Genomic DNA, 20,214 nt, shown 5'->3' on the forward strand with positions numbered 1-20,214 from the left:
TTCCTCAAAAACCACATCTCTGCAACTCTTCCCGTACCTTCTCCATACCCCTTGACTGCTCCCTGGACAAAACATCAGTCTAACGTTACCGCAAAAACAGCTCATAGTCTGCTGGGTGGTTTGCAACCCAATGGCATAAACTTTCAACATAGGACGTAGAACAGGGCAGCACAAGATCAGGCCATTGGGCCCACAATACCTGTGCAAGGTATGATGTCTAAGGAGGGAGGAGAGATGGCGGCGCGACGCAGCGCGCACGGCCATTCCGAATGAATATTGATTATGTGTAACTAGGGGCCGTGTACAATCCAGATTTGATGGAGACAGCCGTAAGAAGCGCAGAGGAACATCTGGAGTAACTTCTGAAATGCCTGCTTCGCTGCCGCTGCTACTGTGCGATCGAGAATCTCTGGAGACGAAGGCCCCAAATCCTCGGCTTTGCGTATCGCCTGTTGCTGGGGCCGGGGTCGAAGCACTCGGCAGAGATGGTGCTCGGTGCTCGGTGTTGAAGAGGTGGTCGGAGGCTCAGAGTTTTCGGACGGACTCAGAGTCGGACTGTGGTCGGATGCTTCCAGGATGCTGCATCGGCAAGTTTGCGGCGCTGGAGGTTCACCGTCTGCGTGAGATGATGGGACTTTCGACAGATTTTGAGACATTTACTGTGCCATGGTCTGTTCTTATCAAATTACAGTATTGCTTTGCACTGTTGTAACTATATGTTATGATTATGTTGTTTTTGTTAGTTTTTAAGTCAGTTTGTCATGTGTTTTCGTGATATCATTCTGGAAAAACATTGTATCATTTCTTAATGCATGCATTACTAAATGACAATAAAAGGGGACTGCATGTCCTCATATTCATAATAATAATAATTAAAATAATCCCTTCGTTTTGCACATTTCCCTCCACTCCCTGCATTTTCTCATTTCTATCCAAAGGCCTCTTGAATGTCACTATTGTATTTGCCTCCAGTGCATTCCAGACACCTACAGCACAAAGTAACATCTTGCCCCAAATATCCCCTTGGAACTTTTACCCTCTCACCATAAAGATACGCCCTTTAGTATTTGGGATTTCAATCCTGGAAAAAAAGACTGACTGGCTGTCTGTGCCTTTCATAATTTTATAAACCTCTATCAGGTCTCCCCTTAGCCTTTGACTCTCCAGAGAAAACAACCCAAGTCTGTCCAATCTCTCTTTATTTGCTCATACAGTATTAGAGTTTTCCAGTTTTAGTAATCCCTCCCCCCAGTGTATTTTCCACATTTTCCACCACCAATTCTCCTCCAGGCCTCTCGTTTCTGTCCAATTTCCAATTCCCCAGTCAAAACCCCATCATCTGATCTTTCAACCCGCTCCCTTTCCTTCACACATAGTTTGCCCACTCCTCCCACGTTTGGTACTGGTACCCTCTACCATACACCTCTCCCCTAATGGCTCCCCTTCTCAGCTCCTTCACTTAGCACTTGTCCAGCACTTGTAGCCCTTTGTGTTGCTGCTTATCTCCCTCCAGCAGCTGTCTCCACCCTCACCCTCCTCTCCCCTAAAGGTTCCATCTGCCTTTCTTCTTTCTCTCTCTCTGCCTCCATCCATCAACCACTTCCTTCTTTCTCCCATTCCTCCCCTCCCTGGCTCCGTCTGCCCATCACATTTCACCCATCCTCAGTCCACCGGTCTTCTACTTTTATCTTCTTTATCTGTCTACATTTGTCTTCATTAATGGCTAAGGGATGTTTCCCCTTATTTTCGGGTGTTTAAGGCAAGTGGGCTGTTTCAGGATAAGGAGCTCCCTAGTTAGGAAGGAGATGAGGAGCAATTTCTTCTCCCAATGTGAATTTATGAAAATCTTCTCCAAAGATCCATTAAATTAAAATTAAATGAATCAATTCCTTCAGCAGGGAAGTGAAAAACTAGGAGGCAATGAGGTAAGTAACTTTTCAGATATATGAAGAGTAAAAGAGAGGTGAGAGTGGATATCGGACTGTGGAAAACGACATTGGAGAGGTAGTAATGGCAGGCAAGTATTTTGCCTCTGTTCTCACTGTGGAAGACAGCAGCAGTATGACAGACATTCAAAAGTGACAGGGAGCAGAAATGAGTGTAGTTGCTTTTACTGAGGAGAAGGTGTTTGGGAAGCTGCAGTGTCTGAAAGTAGATTCTATAAGGTAAGTGGACTACACACCAGGGTTCTGAAAGAGGTAGATGAAGAGATTGCAGAGGCATTAGTAGTGATCTTTCAAGAATCACCAGATTCTGGAATGGTTTCAGACGACTGGAAAATTGCAAGTATCACTCCACTCTTTACAAACAAGAGAAAATCTGCAGATGCTGGAAATCCAAGTAACACACATAAAATGCTGGAGGAACTCAGCAGGTCAGGCAACATGTATGAAAAAAAGTACAGTTGACATTTTGGGCCGAAACCCTCCGGCCACTTTCCTCCATTCTTTAAGAAGGCAGGGAGGCAGAAGAAAGGAAATTATTGACCAGTTAGCCTGACTTTAGTGGTTGGGAAGTTGTTGGAGTCTATTCTTAAGATGAGGTTCCAGGGAACTTGGAGGCACATGACAAAATAGGTCAAAGTCAGCATGGTTTCCTTAAGGCAAAACCTTGCCTGACAAATCTGAAGAAATAACAGGAAGGATAGACAAAGGAGAGTCAGTGGATGTTGTTTACTTGGATTTTCAGAGGGCTTTTAACAAGGTACCACACAGGAGTTTGCTTAGCAAGATAAAAGCCCATGATATTATAGGAAAGATACCAGCATAGACAGAAGATTGGCTGGCTGGCTAGAGGCAAAGAGTGGGAATATGGGGGGTGTTTTCTGGTTGGGTGCCAGTAACTAGTGGTATTCCGCAAGGGTCTGTGATAGACCGCTTCTTTTCACGTTACAAATCAATGAAGGAATGAAGGATGAAGGAATTGATGGCTTTGCGGCCAAGTTTGCAGATGAGATGAAGATAGGTGTAGGGGCAGGTAGTGTTAAGGAAGCAGGGAGTCTGCAGAAGGACTTAGACAGAATGGGAGAATGGACAAAGAGTTGGCAGATGGAATGTAGGAATAAAATCATACACTTTTGTAGAAGAAATAAATGCATAGACTGTTTTCTAAATGGGGAAAAAAATTCCACAATCGTAGGTTCAGAGAGACTTTGGAGTCTTTGTGCAGGATTCCAAAAAGGTTAACTTGCAGATTGAGTCCAGTAAGGAAGGCAAAAGCAATGTTAGCATTCATTTTGAGAGGACAAGGATATAATGCTGAGGGTTTATAACGCACTGGTGAGGCATCACTTGTAGTATTGTAAGTAGTTTTGGTCCTCCTATTTAAGAAAGGATGTGTTGACATTGGAGAGGGTGCGGAGAGGGTGCAGAGAAGGTTCATGAGAATGATTCCAGGAATGAAAGGGTTAACATAGGAGGAGTGTTTAATGGTTGGCGTTTAGAAGAATGAGAGGGGATCTCATTGAAACCTATCGAATGTTGAAGGACCTAGGTAGAGTGGATGTGGAGAGGATGTTTTCAACAGTGGGGGAGACTAGGACCAGAGAGCACAGCCTCAGAATAGAGGGGCATCCATTTATAACAGTGTGTGCCTGATTCCCCCTCGAGCGCCACCACTAAATGCACCCCCCTATTGCTCTTTCAATCAAGTAATTTAGATCACTGTGTGAAGGGGCATTTTCCTTCAGTGCCTTGGACCTTTGACCTTTGAGCATTCATTTATTATGTTGTCCCTCTGCTAAGCTGAGCCTCCCGTCAGACAGGCACTTTACCTTCCCGCAGTACGGCAGGCTGTAACTCAGCTTAGGCGAGGTCTGTGTCAATCTTGAGCACACGCCCCAGCTGCATTCCTGTGTAACCAAGGGCTTTCCTCCTTCAAGAAACAGGAGGAGTGCAACTGGTCTACAGGACGAGTCTGTGTCAAGAAGCTCATGAAAACTATGGTCACTAATCTGCAGCGGGACCAGGTATGTTTCTTGAAGCTGGATTTATAAACCATGAAATATAAGCATTTGTTTCTACTTGTTGTGGCTTTGGATATCCGACCGGGAAGCAAACAACAAAATGACTAAAGTCTAACTAAGGACTTAATTTTGTTCTGATTTTTTAGTAATAGTCTTTCACTGTTTTCCTCTCGTTTTTTTTTTATCTCCCTGAATGAAATTTTGTTCTCGATGTTTTGTTTGTGGTGTCGAGGAAATTAAAATGGATTTTAAACAACTTTATAAACATCACTTATCAGCTCCTAGCATCTAGAAAGCCTCCGCCAGACAGTCTGCCTGAGATCAGCTAATGGTGGCATTCGTATTTAGTCATAGTCACCTTCATGTAGTATCATCACCATCATTATAGGTCGTGTCGTATGACACAGGTGATCATGGTCCCACGGCTTCACCTGACCCGGATTGGGGGGCTGAGCAGGTGCTACACCTTGCCCAAGGGTGACTTGCAGGCTGGCAGAGGGAAGGAGCGCCTTACACCTCCTTTGTAGAGACATATCTTCACTCCACCACCCAAAATATATATAAGTAGTGCAAAACAAGAGCAAAAATAGTGAGGTAGTGTTCATGGGTTCATTGTCCATTCAGAAATCTGATGGCAGAGGGGAGAAGCTGTTCCTAAAACAAGGAGAATGTGCCTTCACTCTCCTGAACTTCCTTTCTGATTATAGTGATAAGAAGAGGGAATGACCTGGGCGGAGGGGGTCTTTAATGATGGATGTCACATTTTTGAGGCATCGACTTTTGAAGGTGTCCTCAGTGCTGAGGAGGCTAGTGCCCATGATGCAGTTGGCTGAGTCTGCAACAACTGAACCTCTAGTCCATGTCGACATGCTTTTATGTATTCAGTTGTTGCCACACAACTTACTGCTTAGATATTTTCGTTAACAAGTGGGTGTACAGGTGTACCTAATAAAGTGGCCACTGAGTGTATATTGAACAGAAGAAATTCTGCAGATGCTGGAAATGTAGAGCAGCATGCACAAAATGCTGAGGGAACTCAGAAGGTCAGGCAACATCTATGGAAAGAAGTGAACAGTCAATGTTTTGGGCTGAGACCTTATGAAGGGTCAGGGTCTCGGTCTGACATGTCGACTGTTCATTCTCCATCATAGACTCGTCCTGCCTCGCTAAGTCCCTCTAGCATTTTGTGTGTGTTGCTGTAGTTATATGTTTCTTCACAGACCCTGGGAATGGCAGTGTGTTGGCCACCATGAGGGGTTCTTCCTCCTGTGTTGGTCAGAGATACGCAGGAGCCTGTGGTCTTTCACATGTACCTTGAATTACTGATGAATTCACTTGAGGAGGATATTTACTTTTCATTTGTTAACACTTTGGCTTGGCTGTCACTGCTCTGAGTGTTGACACAGTGAACAGTTCTAAAGCTTTGTGCGTGCATTCAAGCTCCCTCTTTAAAGTGACTCCTCATAGGAAAGGCGTGGCAAATCTTTCTCCACAGTGACTCACACCTCTGGGGAACCACCTAATTCCTCCTCCGATCCCTTATCTCCTCTTCTGAGGCCTCCCGCTCGATAACTCTTCAGCCCCTCTCAGAACCCTTGCGAAGTCCTGTCATACCACTGGCTGACTGGATATGGTTTCTGCCATAGCCAGAGAGAGTTTGAACCTTCAACTGATCCCCCGACCCCACCACATTTCAAAGTTCAAAGTAAATTTATGTAAAGGTATGTATATGTTACCATATGCTACCCAGGAATTCATTTTCTTGCAGACAATCACAGTATAAGAAAGAAATACAACAGAATCAATGAAAAACTATACACAAACACAGACTAACATGCAAAAGAAGACAAACTAAAAATACAAGATTATAATAATAATAATTAATTTTTTTTCTCAGCTCAAGCTAGTAAAACCTGAGGTACAGGCATAGCCAAGTACTCTCACTTCTCAATTGCTAGGAACTCACACTCACACTCACTTCTCAATTGCTAGGAACTTTCAGACTACTGTAGTGGTGTTTATTACTATTATGTTCAAACAGGGTGACACACAATCAAGAAGCAAGCTGGATTAGGGAGGAGAAAGAACACACACACTGTGGGTAACACAATTGGGTGAAATGTACATAATTCACAACCATCAACATTAAGTTTGGGTTTTGCTTTAAGAGGCTGGTCTGATGTGATGACATAATTATGTAAAAGGTTCTAAGCATACGTTTGTTGTGTAGGTTTAGGAGTTCAATAGAATGTGTTTCGGGTTTCATTAAACATAAAACGCCTCACTCTGTTTTATTTGAGGAAACTTACAAAACAATAGAAGAGATGCAAATACCTAAAGTTACAATGGAAATACTATAAGTGGTTATAAAAATACCCACAACTGGAAAAATACCAGCGGCTATAATATTCATAATTACTGGTATGAAAGATTACTTGCCTTCATCTGTATCTATTAATATATATCAACAATTTTATTAAAAATCCTCAAAAAGTGCCTGAATTTTTGACAGAGAATAATGCATTGATTGGTGGCATCCATTAGTCTCGCGAGACCATGGATCTGTGAACGGAAGACTGGCAGTTGCCCATGCAGCAAGTCTCCCCTCTCCACGATACCAATGTTGTCTAAGCGAAGGGCAAGGGCCGATACAGCTTGGCACCAGTGTCACCACAGGAGTTGCCAGAACGAGGTTGAAGGACTGCCTTAGGGACTCCAGCTCCGGATTTGTCCTCGGTTTACTCCCGAAGCCTTTCCCATGAGGGGGTATGGCCGCAAGGCAGCGGAGGTTTGAAATCAGAGTTTTCCCTCTTTTAGATGGACTGGCTTCCCAGGCTGACAAGCTCCATCGACCCGAAGCACTGGTTTTAAGGCACCAGGACCCACCTTTGCCCCATCTCCTGTCAGTAGAAACAGTTTTGCCGGGCTTAGAGGCTAAGCCACACATGAAGGCCAGGAGTTGGACTTGGTTGTCAGAGGCTATTTGAGGCGCATGCTGTGAGGAGCAATTTTAGGTAGTGGGAGCTTGTCCCCACTACCACTCCTCGGCTTGACAACCTTGGAACATATCTCTTACCTAAAGGAGAAGTCACCAATGAACCATCAAAATATTGTCCTATTTCTTGTTTACCAACTATATATAAAATTGTAACATCATGTATCTCACAACTAATCACCACTCATTTAGATACCCACAATGTACTTCCAGAAGAGCAGAAGGGATGCCGTGAGGGTATGAAAGGATGTAAAGAGCAACTAATAATAGATTCTGTAATTCTAAATCAAGCCCGGTGGAAAAACAGAAATCCTTCATGTTGTTATACTGACTACCAAAAAACATTTGTTTTTGTTCCACTCTCATGGTTAATGGAAATTCTTAATATATATAAAATACACCCAATCAATACTTGTGAAACTTCTGCAACATCTGATGAAACAGAAAAGAACAACCAATGTTATTAAAATAAACCGAGGCATTTGCCAGTGCAACTCTCTAAGACCACTATGGTTTTGTCTAGCTTTAAACCCACTCTCTAATTTACTGAATCAGACAGAAATTGGGTATCAAATCAGAAACAATGAAATGAACTATACTTTAACACACCTTTGAAATCATACACTCTTTCATCAGTGAAGCTGAAGAAATTAATTCAAACAATGAAACTATTTTTGAAGATATAAACATGAACTCTGCACTAGTTAAGCGCAGAACATTAAACATAAATAAAGGTGCAAGAGAGCTAACAGAGCAGCAGGATACAATACATCCAATGAATATGAAATATACTGTATAAGTAGCCGGAATACCAACAAGCAAAGAAAATAGATCATATTGTGATAAAGGGGGAAAACTTTCAACAGAATTAACTTCAAGATTTAAGAAAATCTGCCAAACAGAGCTCAATAGTAAAAATATAACAAAGGCAATAAACACTTTCACTATACCCAGATTAACACATTCTTTTGGCATAATATCTTGGTTCCGAAACCAATCTGGAAAAGTTACAAAGAAAAATAAGAACTGAAATGACACATTTTAGAAAACACTGTGTACATTCAAAAGCACTACCTAGGACAGAAGGAGGAAGAGGACATAAAAAAATTTACACAGCTCTCAGATAAAATTTCTAAGGATATTCTTTCATCAACAAAAACAGGACTCCATGCGAGCATATGCAATTCTGATAAGAAATACACACCACTAGACCTAAATGAAAGCACAAGCCACAAAAATGAAGACATAATCACTACAGAAAAAAATTAACCAAAGAAAGAGCATGACCCTGCATGGAAGACTTCCCCAAGTTCTGAGCAGACTCGATGTCGACAAGGAAGCATTGAACGCCTGGCTCAGAGCTGGAGAACTCTTCCCAGAAGCAGAAGGGTTTCTTGTGGCAATACAGGGCCAGGTGGTTAAGACAAAAATGATCAAAAATGCATAATTCAGGATGATAAATGCAGAAGATGCCATGAGAAACCAGAAACAATACAACACATTACAGGATCCTGCAGCAATTTAACTCAATCTGATTACTTACCCAGGCACAATCAAGTGACAAACATCACTGATTAATTAATATATACTGAGAACTTGTCAAGTTGTTGAAAGTGAGACAATACTTTATGGAATCAGTTCCCTGTTGAGCTGAGTTCTGTACAATAAACTCTGGTAACAGTTGAGAGACTCTTTACAACCCATGTTCTCAGTATTATTTCTTATTTGTACATTTTGTCTTCTTTTGCACATTGGTTGTTTGTCAGTCTTTGCTTATAGTTTTTCCTAGATTGTATCGTATTTCCTTATTTTATAAATGCCTGCAAGAAAATGAATCTCAAGGTAGACCTTGACTTTGATCCCAATGGTCCAGGATCTGTCACAGCCACAAACATTTAATCTCAGAGGCTCTTTTACTACACTGTTTAAACACACTGAGGATCATTTCATGTGCATTCTTTAACCTCACACAATTCACTGGAAAATTATTGCGTTGTGTAGTAAGTATCTGAAAAGAAGTGAAATAAATGCTTATCGGGCTTACAGAGACTGATTACAACCAACGTTTTAATGACAATCTCTGCCATCTTCATCAGAGATGATGCCTGGGCATGTCTAGTCCAGTGGTATTTATACCCCAGCAGTCCATTCCTCATCCAAACAGGCTTTGCTCCCATACCTTGCTTGCAATCAAATTCCAGTTCTTATTTAGAGTGAGACCTTCATTAAGGAGAACAGGAGATGTAACACAAGGAGGAGGAGAAGATGGCGGCGCTACGCAGCGCGCGTGGCCTCTCCGGTGATGAATATCTGTTATCTGTCAAGTAGGATGCTGTGCACAATTCTGATTTGATGGAGACAGATGTGAGAGCATGGAGGAACATCTGGTGAAACTTCTGAAATGCCTGTTTCGTTGCTGCCGCTATTGTGTGATCCGAAATCTCCGGAGGGGAAGGCTCCGAATCCTCTGCTTTGCTTGTTGCTCGGCGGCCGGGGCGGGGTCAAAGCACTCGGCAGAGGTGGTACTTGGTGCTCAGTGTCAGAGGGCTGGTCGGAGGCTCAAAGTTTTTGGACGGACTCAGAGTCGGACTGTGGTCGGGTGCTTCCAGGATGCTGCATTGGCAAGTTTGCGGTGCTGGAGGCTCATGGCAGGGAGAGTTTCTCCCTTCTACCGTCTGCATGAGATGTTGGGGCTATCAGGACTTTAAGACTCTTTTCAAATTACGGTATTGCTTTGCACTGTTGTAACTATATGTTTATAATTATGTGGTTTTTGCCAGTTTTAGTCTTGGTCTGTCTTGTGTTTCTGTGATATCATACTGGAGGAACATTGTATCATTTTTTAATGCATGAATTTCTAAATGACAATAAACGAGGACTGAGTGTCCTCATAATCTAATCTAATCTGTTTTGGTTGTCCGGAGAAATCTGTGGTAGCAGAACACTGCATTTGGGATGGCCATAGGAATTGACCTTGATTGCACAAAACTACTGTGTCATGAATTTTAGCAAACTCGAAAGCCTTGCTCTAAGAGCGAACTGGAATTCAATTATAAACAAGGTGGGACAGCGGAAGCCTGATTGGATGCGGACTAACTAATCAGGAGGAATGGACTACTGGGATATAAATACCACTAGACTAGAGATGTCCAGGCATCATCCCCGATGATAATGGCAAAGTTTGGCATTACTAGTTATAATCAATTGGCTGGAAGCCCAAGTATATTCATCATATATGCCAGGAAAGTGTTGTGTTCTTTATACGTACCGTGGGTTACTAAGATCAAACCATATTCTGGAAGTAAAGAACTAGAACTTTTATTTACAACAGCAAACGGCAAGCACGTTTTCACCATACAAGTTTCTAATCAGTCTGTCATCTCTGCGCATGCTCTGAACTCTGTCCAATCATGTTCCTACTCATGACACGTGATATCACCACATCTTCCTTTCTTTAAAAAGAAAAACAATTAGCAACATTGATCAGAACAAATACATAATTTAAGTTGTCTCTATCAGTCTCTCTGGGGGTTTACAAACACGAGTAGACCTTCTAAGTGGTTCACACAGTTCTTGTGTTTCGTTAACACAAAATAATCTGCAGATGCTGGGGTCAAAGCAACACTCACAATACGCTGGAGGAACTCAGCAGGTTGGGCAGCATCCGTGGAAACGATCAGTCAATGTTTTGGGCCAGAACAAGGGTTCTGGTCCAAAATGTTGACTGATTGTTTCCACGGATGCTGCCCGACCTGCTGAGTTCCTCCAGCATGTTGTGAGTCTTGTGTTTTGTTGTTATTTTCATGCTTTGTCTGGTCTGCTTCAGTTAACTGAAACTCCGAAGTTTTCTCTTTCTTGAGGTTTTTGAGAAGAAATCGCGATTCATTCATTAACTGTGTAATCTCTTTTTCATGCTGAGACTACATCACTTCAATAAAACCTCTCAATTCCTTCACTTGTGCTTTCACTTCTTCAATTGGATCCTGATTCTTGTCACTCTTTGGCTTCAGATCAGTATTGTACTGTACCGGCAAGTTTGGTCTCTATATGACTTCATACTCTTTCATCAAGTCACTGTATTCTGACTCTGTGTCACTGTCCAGGACTAAGACTCTTTTCACCAAATTCAGTCTCTCATAGACAGATGAATTCAGTATTGACTGTACATTTTTTGGCATAACCACAAATGAAAGCGTGTGCACAATATTTTTATGTGATACTTTTGCCACACATGTTCCTTTAACTGGAATGTCTGCACCTAACTACCCAGGCACTTTTATATTTGTCTTATGTAACTTTGGTCTTGGCTTTATTGTATTAAACTCAGGTTCTGCAAGAACATTTACTTGTGCTCCAGTATCAAGTTTAAACAGTATGTTGTTTTGGTTCACTTGCAATGGAATAGTCCAGTCATTCTTAGTCATAGTCATAGTCATACTTTACTGATCCTGGGGGAAATTGGTTTTCGTTACAGTCGCACCATAAATAATAAATAGTAATAAAACCATAAATAGTTAAATAGTAATATGTAAATTATGCCAAGAAATAAGTCCAGGACCAGCCTATTGGCTCAGGGTGTCTGACCCTCCAAGGGAGGAGTTGTAAAGTTTGATGGCCACAGGCAGGAATGACTTCCTATGACGCTCTGTGTTGCATCTCGGTGGAATGAGTCTCTGGCTGAATGTACTCCTGTACCCAACCAGTACACTATGTGGTGGATGGAAGACATTGTCCAAGTTGGCAAGCAACTTGGACAGCATCCTCTTTTCAGACACCACTGTCAGAGAGTCCAGTTCCATCCCCACAACATCACTGGCCTTACGAATGAGTTTGTTGATTCTGTTGGTGTCTGCTACCCTCAGCCTGCTGCCCCAGCACACAACAGCAAACATGATAGCACTGGCCACCACAGACTCGTAGAACATCCTCAGCATCGTCCAGCAGATGTTAAAGGACCTCAGTCTCCTCAGGAAATAGAGACGGCTCTGACCCTTCTTGTAGACAGCCTCAGTGTTCTTTGACCAGTCCAGTTTATTGTCAATTCGTATCCCCAGGTATTTGTAATCCTCCACCTTGTCCACACTGACCCCCTGGATGGAAACAGGGGTCACCAGAACCTTAGCTGTCGTCGGGTCTACCACCAGCTCCTTAGTCTTTTTCTCATTAAGCTGCAGATAATTCTGCTCACACCATGTGACAAAGTTTCTTACTTTGTTTTCACAAAGCACATCTATATAAAACTCCTCACGTTCATTTTCAAGCACTGCATTTACTTGTTTTATTTTCTTTCTACTTCCGCAACAGCATGAAAAATGATTACTCTTAGCGCAGTCGTTGCACATTTTCCGATACGCTGGACACTTTTTTGGTCGGTGCTGCCGCCCACAGCGATCACATTATTTTTTTCTTTCAGATGACGTCTTGCTTTCTGTCAGTTTCGTTGTCACTTCATTATTTTTTCTAATATGTTCGCACTTTTTCACAGCGTCTATGTTGTAGTTTTTAATGAAAAGTTCATTAGCCTGCAATGTCACAGCTTCCGAAGCTTTGCAGAGCATCAAAGCTTTTTCTAAATCAGTCTTTCTCTCAGATCATTATCCCGAATGCCACAAACAATTCTGTCTTTAATGAGAGAGTCTGTCAGTTCTGCAAATTCACATGTTTTACTGTGGTTCCTTAACTCCGTAACAAATTGATCAATCATTTGACCCACTTTCTGCTTACATGTGAAAAACTTATATCGCTCATACGTCACATTGTGCTTCGGCATACTAACTGCATCAAATTTGTCCATTATTGCTTTTACGTTCAAATTATCTCCATTTTCAAAAGTAAGATTGTTGTATACCTCAATTGTGTCGTAACCCATTATCTGGAGTAGAATTGCAGCTTTCATTTTTTCCATTTTACGAAGGGTGATTGATAAGTTTGTGGCCTGAGGTAAAAGGAGTCAATTTTAGAAAACCTAGCACATTTATTTTTCCTACATCTATACACTTAGTCCAGCAGTCGTGGAGCATACAGATCTCTTCTTTGTAGAGGTCGACGTCTTGGGCCTCCAGAAGTGGTCCACAGAAGGGGTGAATGATAAGTTCGTGGCCCAAGGTAGAAGGAGATGAGTTATTAACTTCAAACTTTCTGCATTTTCACTTAAAGAGTTGAACTGCACGTGCATGTAACAAGAGCTGTATAACTCATCCCCTTCTACCTTAGGCCACAAACATATCAATCACCTCTGCTGTGGACCACCTGGAGGTCCAAGATGCTCTTGTTACATGCACGTGCAGTTCAACTCTTTGAGTGAAAATGCAGAAATTGTCAACATTTTGTCTCAGTGCCCTGCATAATTACAAAGTAAGCACGGCAGCACCTCTACTTCCTGAGCATTCAGCATGACATCTGAAACTTTGACATATTTCTATAGATGTGTGGCAGAGAGTATATTGACTGGCTGCATCACAGCCTGGTGTGGAGTCACCAATGCCCTTGAATGGAAAATCCTACAAATTGTAGTGGATACAGCCCAGTCCATCAGCGGTAAAGCCCTCCCTCCAACTGCACACATCTACATGGAGTGCTGTCGCAGGAAAGCACCATCCATCGTTAGGGGCTCCAGCACCTAGGTCATGCTGTCTCCTCACTGCTGCCATCAGGCACATGGTCCTCAGGACTCACACCACCAGGTTCGGCAACATTTATTACCCCTCAATCATCGGGCTCTTGAACCAAAGAGGATAACTTCACTCACCCCATCACAGAACTGTTCCCTCTACCTATGGGCTCACTTTCAAGGACTTTTCATCTCATGTTCTCGATATTTATTTATTATTTCTTTCTTTTTGTATTTACACAGTTTGTTGTCTTTTGCACACTAGTTGAATGCCCAGTTGCTGCACCCTTTCATTGTTTCTATTATGGTTATATTCATATTATGAAATTATTGAGTATGCCTGCAAGATAATAAATCTCAGGTTCTATATGGTGACATATATGTAATTGATAATAAATTTACTTTGAACTTTGAACTTTGAGGACTAAGTCCTGTCTCTCAGTCCTGGTGCAGGATTTTAACTCAAAACATTGACAATTCCTTTTACTGTCATTGATGCCGGTCAACCCGTTGAGTTTCACTAGCAGACTGCGTGTTCCCTGAGATTCCAGCATCTCGGTCTCCTGTGCCTCTGAATTAAAAGTAGGTTTGTGTAATAGGAGTAACATTAATGGAGTCATATAGCATGGAAAAAGGCTCTCCAAGCCTCTATGTCCATGCTGACTACTGCACCCACCTCTGTATACTAATTCCATTTACCAACACTTGGTCCATATTCTCCATTGCCATGGTGACCCCAGTGCTCACCAGGTATTCTTTAAATGTTGAAGAAGTCACTTACTCCACCATCCTTTCAGCCAGATTCCAACTATTCTCTGGGGTGAACAATCCTGTCCTTATCCCCACTCCAAACCTCGACTGCTTACCTGAATCTGGTTATGGACAACTCTGCCATGGGGGGGGGAGCACTTTCGTTCTGTCTGCCCTATTTATGCCCCTCATTGTTCTGTGCACTTTTAACAGGTCCCCAATCAGCCACCTCACCTCCAAGGAGAATTAGTCCAATCTATCCATCTCTCCGCATAACTGAGACACACAGTCCCACTCCAAAAAATCTGTCAGGCTGGCATGATCAAAGCCCCAAGAGTGATGAATAATTGGAGTGTTACCGTGCCTCGCTAACTCACAGGTGTGGAGGCTTCAGACAGGGGGAAGACCTACTGGTCTATGTGGGGAGAGGGGTGCACCTGTCTTCTCTGCCATTGTAGGCCAGGCTCCCACTGTAGGTGAGACAGCATAATAAGAGTTCTGTTTTAATTGGTAAATGATAATCAGTTTACTATTGTCACATGTGAAAACTTCCATTTGCACGACATCCAGACAGATGAAATCCTTACATGCTGTAAGTACACCGGGGTAGGTTGAGGTTTTACCTAACAGAAGGCCAATTTTTAGTGGTATCAGAAAGGATCTGACAAGTGTGGATTGGTACAGGTAGTTTACTGGCAAAAGTGTGCTTGGTAGGGTGGGAGGCCTTCAAAAGTGAAATTTTGAGAGTTCAGAGTTTGTATGATCCTGTCAGAATAAGCATCTGCAAAATTATTATGTTCAGGATAACAAGTTCAGGGAACCTTGGTTTTTGAGACATATTGAGGCCATGATTAAAAAGAAAGGACAAATGAGGTGGTTGAAGAGTATCAGAAATACAAAACAATACTTAATAGGGAAATCAGGAGGGCTAAAAGAAGGTGTGAGGTTGCTCTAGCAGGCAAGGTGAAGGAGAATCTCAAGGGCTTCTATGGCTATATGAAGAGCAAAAAGATAGCAAGGAACAAAATTGGACCACAAAGATCAGTGTGGTTATCTATGCATGAAGCTGAAAGATATGACGGAGACCTTAAATGGATTTTTTGCATCTGTATTTACTCAGGACGTGGACACAGAGTCTATAAAACTGATGCAAAACAGCAGTGAGGTCATGGGCCGTAATATGGATTGCAGAGGAGGAGGTGCTTGCTTTCTTCAATCAGAATCAGGTTTAATATTACTGGCAAGAGAAAATCTGCAGATGCTGGAAATCTGAGCAACACACAAAAATGCTGGAGGAACTTAGCAGGCCAGGCAGCATCTGTGGAAGAAAATACAGTCAACGTTTCAGGCCAAGACCCTTCGGCAGGACTGGAGAAAAAAAGCTGAGGAGTAGATTTAAAAGGTGGGGGTAGGAGAGAGAGAAACACAAGGTGATAGGTGAAACCTGAAGGGAGAGGGATGAAGTTAAGAGCTGGGAAGTTGATTTCTGAAAGGCTGGAGAAGGGAGAGTTTGATAGGACAGTCAGAAGGCCATGGAAAAAAGAAAAGCGGGGAGGAGCACCAGAGGGAGACAATGGGTGGGCAAGGAGATAAGGAGAGAGAGAGGTAAACAGGGATGGGAAATGGTGAAGTGGAGGGGACATTACCGGAAGTTTGAGAAATCAATGTTCATACTCTGACACCATTCTCCCGCCACCCTACCAGGGATAGGGTTCCTCTTGTCCTCACCTACCACCCCACCAGCCTCTGCGTCCAGCACATAAACCTCCGACAGGATCCCACAACCAAGCACATCTTTCCCTACCCCTCCACTTTCTACTTTCCACAGGGATCACTCCCTACGCAACTCCCTTGTCCATTCATCTCTCCCCACTGATCTCCCTCCTGGCACTTATCCTTGCAAGCAGAACAAGTGCTACACTTGCCCCTACAATTCCTCCCTCACTACCATCTAGTGCCCTAAACAGTCCTTCCAGGTGAGGTGACACTTCACCTGTAAGTCTGTTGGGGTCATATGCTGTGTCTGGTACTCCTGATGTGGCCTCCTGTGTATCTGACGTAGATTGGGAGTCTGTTTTGCCGAGCACCTATGCTCTGTCCACCAGAAGAAGCGGGACCTCCCAGTGCCAGCCATTTTAATTCCACTTCCCATTCCCATTCCAATATATCTATCCATGGCCTCCTCCATTGTTGTGATGAGGCCACACTCGGGTTGGAGGAACAACACCTTATATTCCGTTTGCGTAATCTCCAACCTGATGGCATGAACATTGATTTCTCAAACTTCCAGTAACGACCCCCCACCCATCCCTTCACCATTCCCCATCTCCTTTTCCCTCTCTCACTTTATCTCTTTGCCCGCCTATCTCCTCCCTCTGGTGCTCCTCCCCCTTTTCTTTCTTCCATGGCCTTCTGTCCACTTCCCAGCTCTTGGCTTCATTCTTCCCCCTTCAGCTTTCACCTATCACTGATCACCTTGTGCTTCTCTCTCCTCTCCCCCACCGTTTAAATCTACTCCTCAGCTTTTTTTCTCCAGCCCTGCCGAAGGGTCTCAGTCTGAATCGTCGACTGTACTCTTTTCCATAGATGCTGCCTGGCCTGCTGAGTTCCTCCAGCGTATTGTGGATGTTGATTAATATTACTGTCACATGTCGTGAAATTTGTTGTTTTGTGGCAACAGTACATTGCAATGCATAATATAATAAAAACTATAAGTATGGAAACAGTAAAATAAATTAAATAAGCAGTGCAAAAAAGAGATGCAAGAAAAAACTATTGAAGAAGTGTTCCTGGGTTCTTTGTCCATTCTGAGATCTGATGGTAGAGGTGAGAAAGCTGTCTCAGAAACGTTGAGTGTGTGTGTTCAGGCCCATGTGCCTTCTCCTTGATGGTAGCAATGAGAAGAGAGTGTGTCCTGGGCGATGGGGGTCTTTAATGATGGATACTCCCACCTTGAGGCATTGCCTTTTTTATGGTATCCTGGATGCTGGGAAGACTAGTGTCCATGATGTTGCTGGCTGAGTTTACAACGTTCTTCAGCTTTTTCTGATCATTTACAGTGGCCCCTCCATATCAGATGATGATACAACTCGTTAGAATATTCTCCACGGTAGAAATTTGCAAGTGTCTTTGGTGACATACCAATTCTCCTTAAATTCCTTATGAAATATAGCCACAGCCGTGCCTTCTCCATAATTGCATCAATGTGTTCAGCCCAGGATAGATCCTCAGAGATGTTGACACCCAGGAACTTAACTTGAAACTGCTCACTCTTTCCACTGCTGGTCCCTCGATGAGGACTGGTGTGTGATCCCTCGATGTACTCTTTCTGAAGTCTACAATCAATTCCTTAGTCTTACTGACGTTGAATGCAAGGTTTTTGCTGAGACACCACTCAACCAGCTGATCTATCTCACTCTTGTACGCCTCCTTGTCACCATCTGAAATTCTGCCTACAATGGTTGTGTCATTTGCAAATTTATAGATGCTACTTGAGCTGTCCCTAGCCACACAGTCATGGGTGTAAAGAGAGTAGAGCAGTCGCCTAAGCATGCATCCTTGAAGTGCACCAATGTTGATTGTCAGTGAGGAGGAGATTTTATTTCCAATCCGTACAGACTGTGGTCAGCCAGTGAAGAAGTCAAGGATCCAGTTGCAGAGGCCCAGGTATTGATGCTTCTTGATTAGAACTGAGGGCGATTGTGTCGAACACTGAGCAGTAGTTAACAGCCAGCAGGCTGATCCACAGTATTGTTATTTGTGCCCAGGTGATCCACAGCCAAAGTGAGAGCCTGTCAGATTGCATACACTGTAGACCTATTGCAGCGAATACAGCAGGCCCAGGCAGGAGTTGACTCTGGCCAGAACGCACTCCATCACAGTGGATGTGAATGCCACTGGGTGATAGTACTGAAAGCAGCTTACCCTGATCTTCCTCGGCACTGGCATGATTGCCACGATTTGAGGCAAATTAGGCTGGATAACTCCTCAGGGCCTGATAGGGTGTTCCCTTGGACCTTGTGGGATGCTAGTGCAGACATTGCAGGGGCCCTAGCAGAGATGATTAAAATGTCCGTAGCCACAGGTGAGGTGCCAGAGGACTGGAGGATGGCCAATGTGGTAAGAAAACCCCTAAGAATAAGTTTGCTGCCTCACTGTGTCTCATCACAAGTCCAGAGGTGCTATGTTCATATCAAGCTTTTTCTTTATTGATCATTTTGGGGCCGCAGTGTTACTAGGTCGTCGCTAGTTGTTCATTGCCCAATATACTCCACAAGGCACCAATCTCCACTGATATCTATGTATTTTCATCTAACAGAGCTGGATACCCAAGGTGATTAAAAAGAAAACATGCTCCACCTTCCTTGAGGATACAAGTGACCAAAGGTAAAGGACTGTGTGCGCTCAGGCAGGTTAAAGGGGCATGGTTGGTGGCCCAGAGGAGATACAACCGTTGGGGCATGGAGGATACTCTGGGAAATGGAGGGATACACAGGAGGGATATTTTGGGAAAACATTGAGTGTCACCAGGCAAATGTTGGACACGTGAGGAGTATAGGGATACACAAGGGGAGAGTGTGGCGTAGAAGCAGAGGGATGTTTGTCTTGGTATTGGTTTACTATTGTCATATGTAATGAGATACAGTGAAAAGGTTGTCTTTCATACTGTTCATACAGATCAGTGTACATTATATTGTGGTAAACAAGGTAAAACAATACTGATATGGAATAAAGTGTAACAGCCACTGAAAGAGTGTAGTGCAGGTAAACGATAAAGTGTAAGATCATATTGAGGTGAGTTGTGAGGGCTAAAGTCCATTTTATCATACAAGAATTCCATTCAAGAGTCTGAAAACAGTGGGATAGAAGCTCTACTTGAGCCTGGAACATCCTTTCAGGCAATTGCGTCCTCAGAGGGAAAAGGAGGGTATGCCTGGGATGGGAGAGGGAAGAGGAGAGAATATCTGGGATGGGGGAGGTCTTTGACTATTATGGCTACTTTACTGAGGCAGCAAGAGGTACGAACAGAGTCCATTGAATGGAGGCTGGTTCCTGTGATGTGCTGAGCTGTGTCCACAAGCAACTTTCTCCAGTTTCTTATGGTCACGTGCAGAGCAGTTACCATGCCAAGCTGTGATGTATACAGACAGAATGGTTTCTATGGTGCTTCGATAACAATTGGTTCAGGTCAACAGGGATATGCCAGATTTCTTTAGTCCCCCCCACCCGCACCAGAGAAATAAAGGAGTTGGTGAGCTTTCTTGGCCATGACATCCATGTAGTTGAACCAGGACATGCTATCGATGATAGTCACACCTCGGAACTTGAAATCCTCAACCCTCTCAACCTCAACACAGCTCGACCCAAAATGCCATGTTGACCAATCTAAACAGGCTCGACAAACAACCTAACCCTTCCCTCCTACACAGCCCATAGCATCAAGTTTCCTTACACCCATGTGCCAATCTGAGAGACTTTGAAGTGTTCTTATTATAAGAGAAAGCAGAAGTACTGGCGCTTTTAAGGAATGGAAAAGTGGATAAGTCTCCGGGTCCGGACAGGATATTCCCTAGGACCTTGAGGGAAGTTAGTGTGGAAATAGCAGGGGCTCTGACAGAAATATTTCAAATGTCATTAGAAACGGGGATGGTGCCGGAGGATTGGCATATTGCTCATGTTGTTCCATTGTTTAAAAAGGGTTCGGAGAGTAAACCTAGCAATTATCGGCCTGTGAGCTTGACGTCAGTGGTGGGTAAATTGATGGAAAGTATTCTTAGAGATGGTATATATAATTATCTGGATAGACAGGGTCTGATTAGGAACAGTCAACATGGATTTGTGCATGGAAGGTCATGTTTGACAAATCTTATTGATTTTTTTGAAGAGATTACTAGG

The 20,214-nt window shown here is 43.2% G+C and overlaps 1 protein-coding gene across 1 annotated transcript in view; it reads left to right on the forward strand.

Annotated features, from left to right (window-relative positions):
• The first annotated feature begins 3,913 nt into the window (after positions 1 to 3,913).
• The window catches only part of LOC140205474 (transient receptor potential cation channel subfamily M member 4-like), a 133,663-nt gene continuing 117,362 nt past the window's right edge, over positions 3,914 to 20,214 (forward strand). The window contains exons 1-2 of the mRNA XM_072273082.1: positions 3,914 to 3,967; positions 18,638 to 18,705. Coding sequence (XP_072129183.1) covers positions 3,932 to 3,967; positions 18,638 to 18,705 — 104 coding nt within the window. The 5' untranslated portion in view covers positions 3,914 to 3,931. The remainder of the gene's footprint in view (positions 3,968 to 18,637; positions 18,706 to 20,214) is intronic.

This window comes from Mobula birostris, chromosome 11, assembly GCF_030028105.1.
Source record: "Mobula birostris isolate sMobBir1 chromosome 11, sMobBir1.hap1, whole genome shotgun sequence".
NCBI classification, from domain to species: Eukaryota; Metazoa; Chordata; class Chondrichthyes; order Myliobatiformes; family Myliobatidae; genus Mobula; species Mobula birostris.